At 36.4% G+C, this 13,550-nt stretch overlaps 1 protein-coding gene across 6 annotated transcripts in view; it reads left to right on the top strand.

The window, feature by feature from the left end:
• Nucleotides 1-9,305, top strand: part of BEGAIN (brain enriched guanylate kinase associated) — a 138,640-nt gene extending 129,335 nt beyond the window's left edge. For 2 of the 6 annotated variants that reach the window (XM_085225638.1, XM_085225639.1), the window contains exons 6-9: nucleotides 1,238-1,345; nucleotides 4,000-4,083; nucleotides 7,013-7,060; nucleotides 7,180-9,301. In XM_085225638.1, the coding sequence (XP_085081764.1) occupies nucleotides 1,238-1,345; nucleotides 4,000-4,083; nucleotides 7,013-7,060; nucleotides 7,180-8,553 (1,614 nt within the window). In that variant the 3' untranslated portion in view covers nucleotides 8,554-9,301. Of the gene's footprint in view, nucleotides 1-1,237; nucleotides 1,346-3,999; nucleotides 4,084-7,012; nucleotides 7,061-7,179 lie in introns of all 6 variants that reach the window. The other 4 variants (XM_085225642.1, XM_085225643.1, XM_031553684.2 and 1 more) reach the window with 3 other exon arrangements.
• The last annotated feature ends 4,245 nt before the right edge of the window (nucleotides 9,306-13,550 follow it).

Raw genomic sequence — 13,550 nt, 5'->3', positions numbered from 1 at the left:
CTTAAGATGAGTTGCCACTTCTAATTTAATCACTCTTCTTTAATGTATTTTGGTGCTTTGCATCTAGATAATTAACTTTGATATTCATTTGGTGACTTCAAGGCACAAACTCCCGTTGCTGTCAACTATCTGACAGTACAGAGCATGCGCTGATAGAAGACTTTCATGTGACCCTGGCAATATTGTATTTTGGAAATTTCAGTAGCTAATATGATCAGCCTGCTGGAGAAAATCTTTCACAAGTTACTCCAACGATTTGAGAATGGAAATTGTGACTGTGAATTTGTCACTGGAGTGATTTTCTAAAATGAAACAGATGTACATTGAAATTTACCATAATTTCTGTTCTCATTGTACTGCTCCTTTATAAAATAATCCTCTAGAAAACTGGCAAACCTCTTATTGTGGTCTTGCACAGCAGTTGCCTTGATCCTAGACAGGACACACAGAAGCTATCATACATTTTAAAAGTAATGTAAGTCTAATAGCAGGGTCATAAATGATCATTACAAAATGTTTTTATATTTTATGTATAAAATATATATAAAATATTTTTTAGGTATTAGGTGGTATAATAAATACTGCAATACAAAGATGGGACAGAAGGGGAGGGTCAGTGGCACTTCAATTTCCTGCTAAATTCTTTGCCTTTATAATGAAAGGTTACATTCTACTGGTAATAAGATTAAATTGGTGAGCAGCAAAAAGTTTGAATCAGATTCTTTTCTTACTATCCCACAGTAGGTCACCTTCTGCTAGCACACGCTCTAACCCTGGAATCAGGCAAACATTCATCTCAAGAAATGAAGAGACAGGACTTCTAAAACAGTCAGGATAGTCAACAGAAATAAATAAATAAATAAATAAAAGGCTCAGACACAGCTACTTTCCTTTTTAAGTACTGTTCTTCTTCCATGTCATTGAGTATGGGAGTTAATGGCATAACTTAAACATTCTTGTAGCAAAAGCCAAGAGCAACCCAAGCCCCTTCGAGGTAAGAAACTGGAGTGTAGTGAATGAGGAACAGGTGAATCTCAACTGAATCTTTTTTCATAGGGTAACTAGAGCGTTCCATGGTACTGCTTAGTGTGAGATTAATTGAAAATAGCAAAAAAATAGAAATAAAGATGTATTGATCTGTTACGCTTTTCCTTAAGTTTGAGAATGAGATCAAGATTTGAGTGTTTGAAATATTTTGACAGTGGAAAAAATACTGACTACTCCATTCTCTACACAGGGTCAACATTACGAAGAAGAAAAGCGGGCTTTGAGCCATGAAATAATTGCACTTAATAATCACTTAATAGAGGCCAAGGTGACAATAGATAAGTTGTCAGAAGACAATGTAAGTATTATGAATACATCTTGAGACTATGCTCCCTAATAAATTACGCTACGCACTTCCTATGCAATTATAGGAATTTCTTATTGCTTACATTAAATGTAACTGCCACCTCTATAGTTAAAATCCTTATCTGATGCTCCTGCCATTTTGTAATTCTGACTGTTCTCTGGTTATAGAAACTTCACTGATTATTTTTCCCTTGTCTAATCTGAAACTGATGAGAAAGTTATTCTAAGAAATAGCAATGTTTCCACAATTAGTTTATCATAGGTTACAATCTAGCAGATTGTGATGAAGTGTGGACATGTCTTCATCGCAGATTCTTCACAAAGCCCATAGGCACAAGATAGAGCTCTCCATTTCCCACAGTTCCTGTGATATTTTAGTCTTTGTTCATTGACATAGAATGCCCAGCATAAGCAAGTAGGACTGATGCAGCCTGGTTACTCAGATCGTCAGGTTTTCCCCCGCTACGGTTCACACTTTCCCTTTCTCTGTGTGAAATTAAATAAGGAATATATTTTGTGATTATCATCTTGCATCTCATTAAACATTACAGGAACCCTGCATGTGTTCTGCAATTGGCAACTCATGAAACTCATGAAAATCTTTCCATGAGCAAACCTAACAAAGTCAGTAAAGAAACATTTAGTTTATTATTTTGTCATTCCTTTGACACTCAGTAAAAAAAAAACAGAAAAATCACCTACAGAAGATGTTTTTGTTATTGCTCGTACATACTTCAAAATACTACATTCTCTCTTCCCATATTTCATACAAAACACCTAATCATAGCAGAAAGCATCTGATCCCATTAATTGTTGATGTGAATTATGACAATTTCATTAACCGCTTTCCAATGGAAACAAAGAGTTCACAATCTGATCTTTTACAGAAACTGTGTTGAAACAGCCATTGCTTCATAACTGTAATATCTGTAGCTAAATGAACCTGATAAATGCAACGGGCTAACTTTAGGTTTAAGAAGCACAGGTATAAGTCTGGACTAATTCAAGCTGAAATCAGTAGAGTTATTTCAAATTTAAAATGGAAAGAAACAGGGAAGCTTTCCCAATATGTATTCATGCACTTACTATTACTTCATAAAGTCAGATTTAAGTCTACATCTGAAGAAGAGTTTTCAACATTGATAGCTTTTAAAAGGTAGCTCAGACTGACCCAGAATAGAGTGTACTCTTCCTCAAAGACAGAATTATTGTGAAGCACAGTGATTATTATTTTACTGCCCAGGAACATAAAAAATCAGTACTACTTCTTCACAATTCATCTCAATTCACAGCAAAAAATTCTGCCCTTCATTACGCAGCATCACTAATGAAAGTAAAATTCCAATGTTCAAAATAAAGAACTATGAAACAGACATTTAATATCATGCAAGAATAGACTGTGTCAAAGTGAATACTCCATTCTGAGGAGAACATGCATTTTTCTTGCCAATATTTCTTCCTCCTCCAGCTTCCTCCAACCATATTTCCCCCTGTTCCTTTGATGGACATGTAAAATTAAACTTTTGATGCAAAAATATATTTTAGATCATGAAAAAGCTTTTGGAAGTTAGTGTTGATTACTGTTCTAGATGCCACAGATGTAGCTCATCACCACCTAGGTAAATAGGCATAAAGTCACTCCAGCCACACAGCATGTCACTGCATACTGAGAACAAAGTACATGTGGCACATCCAACTAGTAAGAATTTTTTTGTAGTAATTTTTAAAGTAGCTAAAAATAGAATCAGAAATGCTTTTCATACTCTCCATGGCAACACTTCACAGAAACAGAGCCACACTGCTTTCAAAAAAAGGATTTAATTCTGGAATGACTTCATTTTCATGTGCCATAGGGGAACTAGAGAACTTGTCTATGCCATACATTGTACAGCAAAACTGTATGTGCTTAATGTGCATGTAACACATCAGAACCAAGCACACATGCAACAGATTTTGCTTCCAAATTAAATTCTTGGATTCCTAGTGTTTTGCATCTGTTTTCAGGAATAAGGATAGTGTGTACTGACATGAAATGTAAAACTTACATAAATGAAATCTATCTATCTCCTCCGTAAAGAGCCAAGAACCAGGAAGAAAATTTCATGAGGAGACAAAGGATATTTAAAACAAAATACAAAAAGCAATATGTATGAATATGAATTTCTCCCACAGTCTCTTAAGACTTTTTCAGCAGTATTTCTAAAGTAGTATCTCAGTGCTGATCTGGATAACACTCAGTAAAAATCATCTGTTCTTCAATTTTCTTTTTTGCTTAAAATATCATGTTTATTTTCACCCTCATAGTTCCATGCATGTTAAAAGTACAATGCCAAGTTCCTAATGGTAAGTATTCATCTTCTGAAATGCAGATTACTGCTCCATAGCTACAGTGTTTAATTTTCGGTAATTTTATCAACCTTCACAGAGCAAAGGGACAAACTTCTCAACATTACACAAGAAATACAGAATCTTAATGAGCTTAGAAGTTGAAGTATGCTCCAAACTTCCCCAGAGTCAAATTCTGAAACATTTCTCAGGCATGGGTGAAAGCCACAAGTTTGCAAACTTGAAAAAAAAAAAGGCTTTTTTTCTTTTTTTTTTTTCCTTTTTTTTTTTGTTTGTTTGTTTGTTTGTTTGTTTCTCCAGGAGCTCTATAGGAAGGACTGCAATTTAGCTGCTCAATTGCTCCAGTGCAGCAAGAATTACGACAGGGCACATAAACTTTCTGAGGTAATGTGACTAAACCTGATGAATATTTGAAGAAATAAATATTGTATGGAAAACTGGCTGTTTTATCACTTCCAGAATTTGTTTGCCCCTTAGGCTTTGATTTATTCCTTTTTTTTTTCATCCTTTAAGCAGCCCTGGGGGTTTTGTGCACCTGCTGCTATTCTGTGTAGCTGGGGAGGTCTGACAAAATCAGTCAGTAATGGAACTTGAAGATACTCTCTGCTATCCAATAGAATGTGTCTCTGCTGAACATGTAAAATAGTAAAGGCTTTCACAAAACCAGAGTGGTGAGAAATCTAGGCTGCAAAATATTGGGATTTGTGGAAGGAGTGGAGACATGATAGGATACAATCAATTTTCTTCCTCAAGTTATTTTCCAGTCCAGTTAATTCTAAACCTGAATCTTAAAACAGACTGGCAAACATCTTTTCTAAAGCAACCATAGCACTGGCTAATTGAATTCCAAGGTATAAACTTTAATTAATATTCTTGACTTCCAAGGAAACTGACATGAGAAAGAGACTCCTTAAAGGGGAGGCAAATGTGTCAATCAACAAGGCAGTCTTTGGAGATACAGGATCCTCCTCAAAGCAATAACACCTTCCTCATGTATATTGGTTTGTTGAAGGTCACAGAGGAGAAACCTTCCCTTGATCACTCTCATCAGGTAACTCATCCCCAGCAATGGCCCCTTTTATGCAGTTCTGTGACAGAATAACGCAAAACCAAATGTTAGCCATTTCTAAGCCACTAGACTGAATAAGAGCATAAACAAATCTGACAAGGACTGATCAACATTCTTCCATCACATGGGCAATGATGTCCTGTATCTGAAGCAAAACCTTCAAATTTACCAATATTCCGATCCCATTTTTTTTCCCAGTGGCTGACTTCACTTAACATTTCATATCTAGGCATCATCATTACATTACTCATACCAAAAGCCTCCTACCTATTAGTAAGAATTAGGATCATAAAGGTATTTAGCAGCCCTCTCACAAGGAGCCATCACAAACAGGAATCTCCCCACAATTTCACAGACTGTTTTACACTTAATGAAATGGGCAGTCTTCACACTCAACTCAGAGTATTTATCAATGTACTGAGTGTAAACGTATTGTCACAGTCAGTAAATTCCTCACAAGCACAAATATTGCCACAAAAAGTATTGCATGTTACCAAGAAACCGAACTATTGAACAATATATTAATGACAGCAATATCATTTTCGTAATCTCAGTTTCCACTACAATAATTTCTTTTAATACATTTCAGAATATAAATAATGTATGCAAAATAGATCCAACAGTAGTGTTAAAGGAAACTAAATATTAGCTGCCCTTTACAGCAATTTCACATTAAATGAACTGTATTTCTTTTCCTTGCTTTCATGGTTATTTACAGCAGCCTTATTTACTTACTGTTTATTCAATCTTTGTTGCATCTGTACTTACTATGACTAATATTTCTGTCTGCCAGCAGATTGGCAATCTTATACTCTTTATTTCCAGTGGAAGATATATGAGCTAATTACCAACATGATTAATCCAAAATATCATAGAAAAAAAACACTCATCCTACTCCACAGTAACAGGAATGTCATTTCACAATATGTCATATTCTGAATACACTGAATTTTGGGCATTAAAATATCTTCAAGCACTTAGTTAAAATAGAAACCCCATAACTTATACAATGTGAGATGACTAGAAGCAGTAGAAAACTTGAATTTTTCTTGCCTAAAGAGAGGCGCTGAGGGGGACTATCTCTATATTTTTAGGGCTATCTCCTCTAAAGAAACAAAGTTAAGGAGTGTGTTTGAAAGTTGTGGCTAAAAGTGTAACCACTGGTTATTTGGTAAGGAGAAACTTGATTTCTACATAAAAGAAAAGGTTAGAGCTGAGAAGATTCCAACCAAGAATTCAGGGGCTATTTTCTTAAGTGGCATAAACCAATATAGATATCGAAGTAGCTAACTCAAAAAGTCACTAACCTAGAAACAAACTTAGCCCAAACATGAGCTCCTTGGACTTTCAGCAAGAAGAACTGCGTCAGCTGTTGCGCAGCACTCTTTATGAAGGATCAGTGGCAGAGATTTGAAATGAGCAAGGCCAAATCTGTATATACATATATATATATACATATATGTATATACAGATTTATTTATCCTGCATGATCCTGTTTATACCTGTGTAGGATTTACCTACTGGGTTTTTTGAGATACACCCTACAAAGTGTTCTCTCCCATTTTTCTCCAGAAATGGTCAGTCTTTGATGCACAACAGATTTATTGACTAATTCTGAGTCATTCACCATAGGAGTCTTAATGCATCTTTGGGTCATAGCTCTTATTTCAGCTGGTATAGTAAGAAACCCAAAAAGAAGCCAACAGCAGCTGCTGGCAGAGGAAGTTTATAAGGTTTGTCGATCTGACAAGTAGTGTCCGATTGCTGGGACAAGGTAGCTGTTCATTTGCTTCTTTTCCCAGCACAGAAACACCCTTGTCATAGCAAGCAGTACCATTGCTTTAAGTTTCAGTGAAACCAACTTTCCCATCTCTTCAAATAACATAACTTATAAAATGTGACACCAAAGGGCAGGAGCCAATTTGGCAGTGGGCTGGAGTCAAGAGCACAAAGAAGGTCGTAAGAACACAATATATCTAATCTCTTCTTCTTTCCTCATCTCAGCAGAGACCTCCACACCCCATCTTCAAATCACACACATTGACAGACTGTCTGGAAAGTGTTGCTTAGGCTCTAATTCCCTACATGCCTTTTTAAGGTGGTTGTTTACTACATTCTTTAGATTGTTTTGATCCAACTAGAATTAATTTGGAAGGAATCATCTCAGTTTCATAAGAGAAGCAGATAAACACTTCTAAATGCTAAGTAAATAAATGAAATTCATTTGATTACATTTGTTTTCAGAAATGCACAGAGACTGTGGCCTTCACATTAGTCAAAGAACCATATCTGGTGAGCTACATAATATCATAAACTGCACTCATATGTCAATGCTGCATAAACCCAAGCAGATACCAGTACTGATATGCACCCTTTTCTCCTATTCCTTCTGCTATCTCTCTATGTTACAGTTGCCATCTGACTTTCAGGAAAGAGTCAGCATCCATCTGGAAAAACATGGGTGCAGCCTTTCTGTCCCCTTGTGCCGCACATCTTACGCTGATACCATACCCACCTGTGTCATCGCCAAAGTACTGGAGAAACCAGATCCAAACAGCTTGTCTTCACACTTGTCAAGCCCCTCTACAAGGGATCTCAATTTTCAGGACTCTGCTGGAAAACTCGGGCAGAGGCCTCAGTACAAGTCAGACATCTACTGCAGTGACACCGCCCTGTACTGCCCTGAGGAGAGGAGGAGGGAGAGGAGACCAAGTGTGGACACACAAGTGAAAGACGTGGGGTTCCTGCGGTCCCAGAACTCTACAGACAGTACTGTTGAAGAAGATGGCTTCCATTCCAGCTTCTCTCACGAAGCCTTCCCAGAGTACATTACCTCTTTGCCGACCTCCAGCTCCTATTCTAGCTTCAGCGTCACATCTGAAGAGAAGGAGAACGCCCAAGCCAACACTATGACAGCCTCCCAGCAAGCAATCTACATGAGCAACCGAGACGAACTGTTTGAAAGAAAGTCATCTGCAGGTTATGAGCATCAGGGAAGCCCAAGGTTTGCCAAGTCAAAACCTGCACAGCACATGGAGCTTGCTGATGACAACGAGAACTCCCCCACATTTACTCGGACTCTGCCTCCTTATGCAAACGAACCTTTTCATTTCTCAGCCATAACACCACAGCAGGCTTTAGCGAATCAGAAAATGAGGAATGAGTGCAGGAGCACCAACCTTTCAGAAGAAGACTTACCTGGGCGATGGAGGCAGTTGAGTGTGGAGGACATTGGTGCATACTCTTATAGGAACACTGGCAGGCTATCACCCTGCAGCTTTTCAGAGCAGTATTACAGCAGCCCTATTAAAACAGGTGACAGTCGAACAAGTCCCATCTATGCTAGTTACAAAGCAGATAGCTGTTCAGAGGGAGATGATATCTGCCAAAGCAGACTTGTGGATTCTTGCTTCCTGAGAACAGACAGTGGTCTGAACATTGACATCAGCACTAGCTGTAAACAGGACAAGCTGCCCACTTACAAAACAAAAGAATCAAGAGACCAAAAAAATGAAAGGATCACTGTCCAGTTATGCAGTAGCAAAAACATCGAAAATAGCCCGGTGTTGAAAAGAGAATATGTGGACGTGAGCCCCAACAGCTCTGCAGAGTCCCTCAATCACAGTTCGATAGAGGCTTCAGAAATCCACCAGTCTTCCATGGAGCAAGGAAGCCATTCGAGTATTCACAACAAACAGCAGCAGTTTCAGCGGACTGGGAGTACTGGTTTGAGTCGGAAGGACAGCCTTACAAAAGCACAACTATATGGAACCCTTCTGAATTAGGCATCTTCCAGAACTGCAATAAGACCACAAGCAAAGGAAAGCAAACCATGTTTGATACTTCTTGTGAGCATAAGGTTTAAGAAATGGATTATAAAATATATATTCATAATGGTACTATATGTTTGAAATGAAATCTCTCCAAAAATGTTATACAGCACTTTTCACTTAACATCCTTTCCACATGGGAGACTGTCCCCTCCCCTCTTTTATAAACCTGAAATATTTTTATAAACAAAATGGTATTTATTAGACTATCCTAAGATATTTGAGCAGAATTCTTTTCCCTTCAAGCAGGTTTCTTATTTATTTTTGTGCATGAGGCCATCTGTGCCTAAACTCTTGGAGGAAAAGGGTAAAATCATGATGATGGTAGTGAAAAAAAATAAATCCACCTAATAAAATACCATAAACTTCATGTGAAAAAAAGCAAAACTAAAAAGAATGGTGAATTTGAAAAAGTATATTTTTTAAAAAGAATGGAATTGTATCTTAAGTTATTTCATACAAATGTATTTATGAGTGACTAATGTATGCACAAAGTGATACCAATATTTTGTTCTTTTAATCCACTGTGTTTCTGCTTTCCTATTTTTCCTTGTATACTACCTCAAAAGTAATTGAGGGTTTCTGTCACATTTTCTGTAGGCTTGCATTTATATTGTCTAAAATGCATGCAGTGTCATAATTAATACTGTATTTTGCATTACTTAATAAAAGACACCAGTGGAGATATTTTGTTGGGTTCTTTATCCTTCGTTAAAACATACCCTGGACAACAGTGTGTTTTGGATTTTAACAGTCCAGTAAATGTTAATGAAAAAATCTCCTGCTTACATTGCTCTCCAAAGGAGTCTGTCTAAACCACAAGCAGTGTTTCTCAGCCTTTGGTTCCTGGAATTGCAAGGACTGCTTCTCATCGGCCTTGGAAGGTAAACAAGGAAAACAAACCAGTTGTCAATAGCTTTAAATTCACTGGGAAAGGTTCTGCACATTATAAAGAAACTTGAAAACTGTGTGAAAGTTGTGACTAAACCTCTTCCTCTATTATGTACGTAGTTGGCACAACTCTTCAGGTCTTTAGAATTGTTATTTTCCACAATTGTCCTTTTTCATACATATTTCAAACACAGACATCTTTCTAAGATTTAAGGAAAGTTTCATCTTCTGCAGTCCATAGCAGTTTCAACCTCAGCACTGAGAAGCCATAGTTCTACTCATAGCTTTTGTGTTCCCTCCACAGTTTCCTGTTCCTCATCATTCCATCACTAGGGAGTGTACAACTTGAGCAGTCACAGAAGGGAGAGAAAAAAAGAGGAAAGAAAAACAGGAAGAAGGAACGAAAAATCCTGTGGATTTCTTTTATGGCTTCAGTGCTGCTGCCTGGTGAGAGGCAGAATACAGCAGTAAATGCTAAATCATTCCTATAAGTCATATTCATTAAACATGTATCCTATACTTGAAATATTGACTCTGACAGGCACCGATGTGGAGAAGGATCTTACATAGTGCAATATGTAGTAGTAAATCAGTAAAATAACTGTGGAAATCTAAAAATCTAGTACCTATAAAGCTAAAATGATATTATCATTCATTATATATTAATATATATATATATATCTTTTTTCTGCCAATTCTCTGAAAATAGCCACTTGTTAAGTTACTATGAACCAGGACACTAAAACTGCTCACTTTTACATAAGTGTCTTAATACATGAAGACAGAGTTTCAATTCATTTGGCATTAATAATTCCCACTGTTTCACATACAGTTATTCACGTTCTTCATGAGTAATATAAAAACGTGACCACTATTAATACATGCAAGTACATTCTGTGCTATTTGGAAGATCAGGCACTAAGTTCTTACAGTTCCTCAGAGACCTGTACCACTGCTGAGGAGAACAATGGTAGTTAATAATATCACTCAGGTAAGCCACAACAGAAGATTGAAGTCAGGCTTATTTCTGTAAGAAAGCTATAATGCACCTTGCTCTTTTATGCTCTCACACAGCTTGGGGCAGGTTGTACCACACATAAAGCCACTGAAATCGATGGGGAAAAATATATAGAGCACCATATTATTTCCCAAATACCAACTATTTCTACGGTAGAATCTGACCTGCACTAAATAGAAAATAAAGATCCAGAGAATCTGCTACCTCCCCTTCAAAACACTCAATGTTGACTCATTCAGATTCTAAAATTCAGGCAGTCTAAGGCAAGATATTCATTTCTTTGGTCAATGAATATAAGGATCTGTATGCAAGAGGTGAAAATTAACTTTTATCTCACCTTAAAAATATATAAGCTATGGAAAAATAAATCCTGATCCTCTCTATAATATAATTCATCATCTGACATTAAACTGCTATTTTGTTAATTGTACAAAACTTAACTTCTTCTAGGTATTACAGATCTGATTATTTAATATGCTGTTATCTTTTCTTCTATTGCAATTTCAAAGCCTGTTTCTATGCTTCACTTGATTCTCTTTCTCAGTTTATGTGGATTAACATGCAAATTAAAACCAGACTTTTCAGCCAATTAGTACAGAGTTTTTCTTATAAAATAGCCTAAAACCCTTTAACATTTTTCTGTAATTAATTCAGTTACAGAACAATATGTAACCCTGGAATGAATTTCAATCGAAGGGATCAAAATAGCTAGCTACCCAACTTTAATGCACTACTTATTTTAAAAACTCCTTTAAACCAGAACAACTGACAGTAAGTTTGCATACTTTCTATGAGCACAAGAGGAAAAACTAAAAAATGAAATAACTTTTCTCAGATTTACTGGTTCAAAAATGGTTAATTTTGTGTTGTTTTTTTGTTTTTTTTTTTTTTTTCTCTACCCAAGAAATTTTGAAAGATTATATTAAAGGATTCTCTCTTTATTTTGGTACATTCTGCTTTGATTTCTTGAGACAACTACAGGGACCAGAGATGGGAGGCCAGGAAGGTAAAAAGCATTTCACAAGCAATTTCAATTTCCTGTACAGAATGCTTTAATTCTGTGCCTACTTTCAGTTTTCACATTGAGAGCAAGTCATTCAAAAATCCTGTCATGGAGCTGATTACATAGTCAGAGATATTTAAGACTGGCTACTTCGATTTATGTATGTGTTCTCTCCAAACCAAGTTCTTCCCTCACCATGGTTCCCTGTGGCTTTAGAATGGCTCTTGTAGCATAATACAAAATCTCAAGCATGGATTTAAAAATCACTGAAGATTTAGGAGCCTTACTCTGGTTAAGAATAGAAGAGATGGGAGAGCAAATCAATAATGTCTTGTTCAGAAGGACTTGTACTTTGTTCCAAATGGAATGGACCTGATTACTGCAGTGTTTTCAAAGAACTTACATTCTATAGGACTTTTAAGATGAAAAGCAACATCTAAAACATTGTTCTCAGAACACCTTACTTCCATTTTTCATTTAAGCAGGTCTAATCTGATGAACTCGATAGTGCTCTGACTGTAACTCCAGAAGAACAAAACAACTGACTTTCATTTAAAGAAAAGTTCCTCAGAATCCCCCATTCCTGTGGCTGAGAATTTGCCTCAAAATAGCTCATCCAAAGGATATAAAAGTCTGATTTTCTCTCAAGCATTATAAAACTGCTAAAGTGTCTCCATGTTACCTCAAAACCTCACTTTTAAAAGTGATGACCAAAGCATTCAAATTCTATATGCAGGGCTTGTAGTTATCCAGAACAGGATTTTTCTTGGATTGATTATTTCATTTGCCATGAATAAAAGCAGAGAAGGTGAGGAAAATAAATGGCAATTACTCAACAGTGCAGCGAAGCAGAAGATGTGAAACATCATTTCAATGAAAGCACTGTGATAACAAAGAGCACACGACACAGGACACTGGTCACGGAAACACAACAGAGGTTGAAAGATCAGACTGAGGAATAGCAAATCACATCACAAAAACAGATAAGAATTCAAAAGAGGGAAATAGGGTACAATTCCCTAGGTAAAATAGTTATATAAGTGTTATGAAATCAAAAGGAGCAAACGCATTTTTTAAGATGTGAGAATATTTTTCTCACTCCAAATTAAGGTTAAAATGAATCAAAGTCTCACTAAATTTGAATCACAAATATCACTTCCTTTTAAACTTTTTAGAACCCTATAAATAGCAGCATTTTTAATGTTTAAATCATGGCAAACCCCAAAATACGTAGTTTTCAATTCAACAGTTTCTAAATTCTACTCCCAAACTAGAAAATGTATCATGTTAATCTTTTCCCCTTCCAGCACTTTTAATTAAAAAGAATTTCCACTCAAAAATCTGTCACGGGACATGATTATACAGCTGCTTAGATTGATTTCTCCTTCTTTAATTTTAATGTACTAATCTACATCCTTTGGACTTTCCTATAGAATTATTCTTCCCCACTTACATTTACAACCTTGTAATTCTTACAGACCATTATGATAACTCTCCTTAAATACTGCTTAAATTGTGTAGGTCACTTTTCTTTGGAAGACACTCCATTCAGATCTCTAATTCATTAAAATTCTTTTCAAGAAGCATCCTCTTCACTTTTCTACTCCTGGAGTGTTTTAATATGAACACTGAGCTGCGTCAAACATTGGATTCAAAACCAGTGAACAAAGAAAGAAAGAAGAGAAATATGCAGATCAGAGTGACTGGACCTGTTTTCCCAGAATGGATATTCTCAATAACAACAGGTAGTTGGACAGAAATTTTCTCACTAAAATAAAATTTATTTTCATATGGCCAAAATGCAAGTTTGCACTTTGATGAAGAGTGAGTCTGGCCATGTTTCTAGAGTAGGATCTTGTTTCCTGAAAATCACTGCATTGAAAAGAAAGGATTTCTCCTATACTTCCCTTTTGTGATAAGATAGTTTTTCAGCACTTGCACAGCAGCATGCTGGATGATCCCAAAGGGCTTTGGATTTGCTCATGATAGACTTGAGTCCTGTGGAGTCTATTTTTATTCTCCTTCTTCCATTCCTGTCAG

Source organism: Meleagris gallopavo, chromosome 5 (genome assembly GCF_905368555.1).
Source record: "Meleagris gallopavo chromosome 5, MGAL_WU_HG_1.1, whole genome shotgun sequence".
NCBI classification, from domain to species: domain Eukaryota; kingdom Metazoa; phylum Chordata; class Aves; order Galliformes; family Phasianidae; genus Meleagris; species Meleagris gallopavo.
This window is presented reverse-complemented; position numbering and strand designations above follow the sequence as displayed.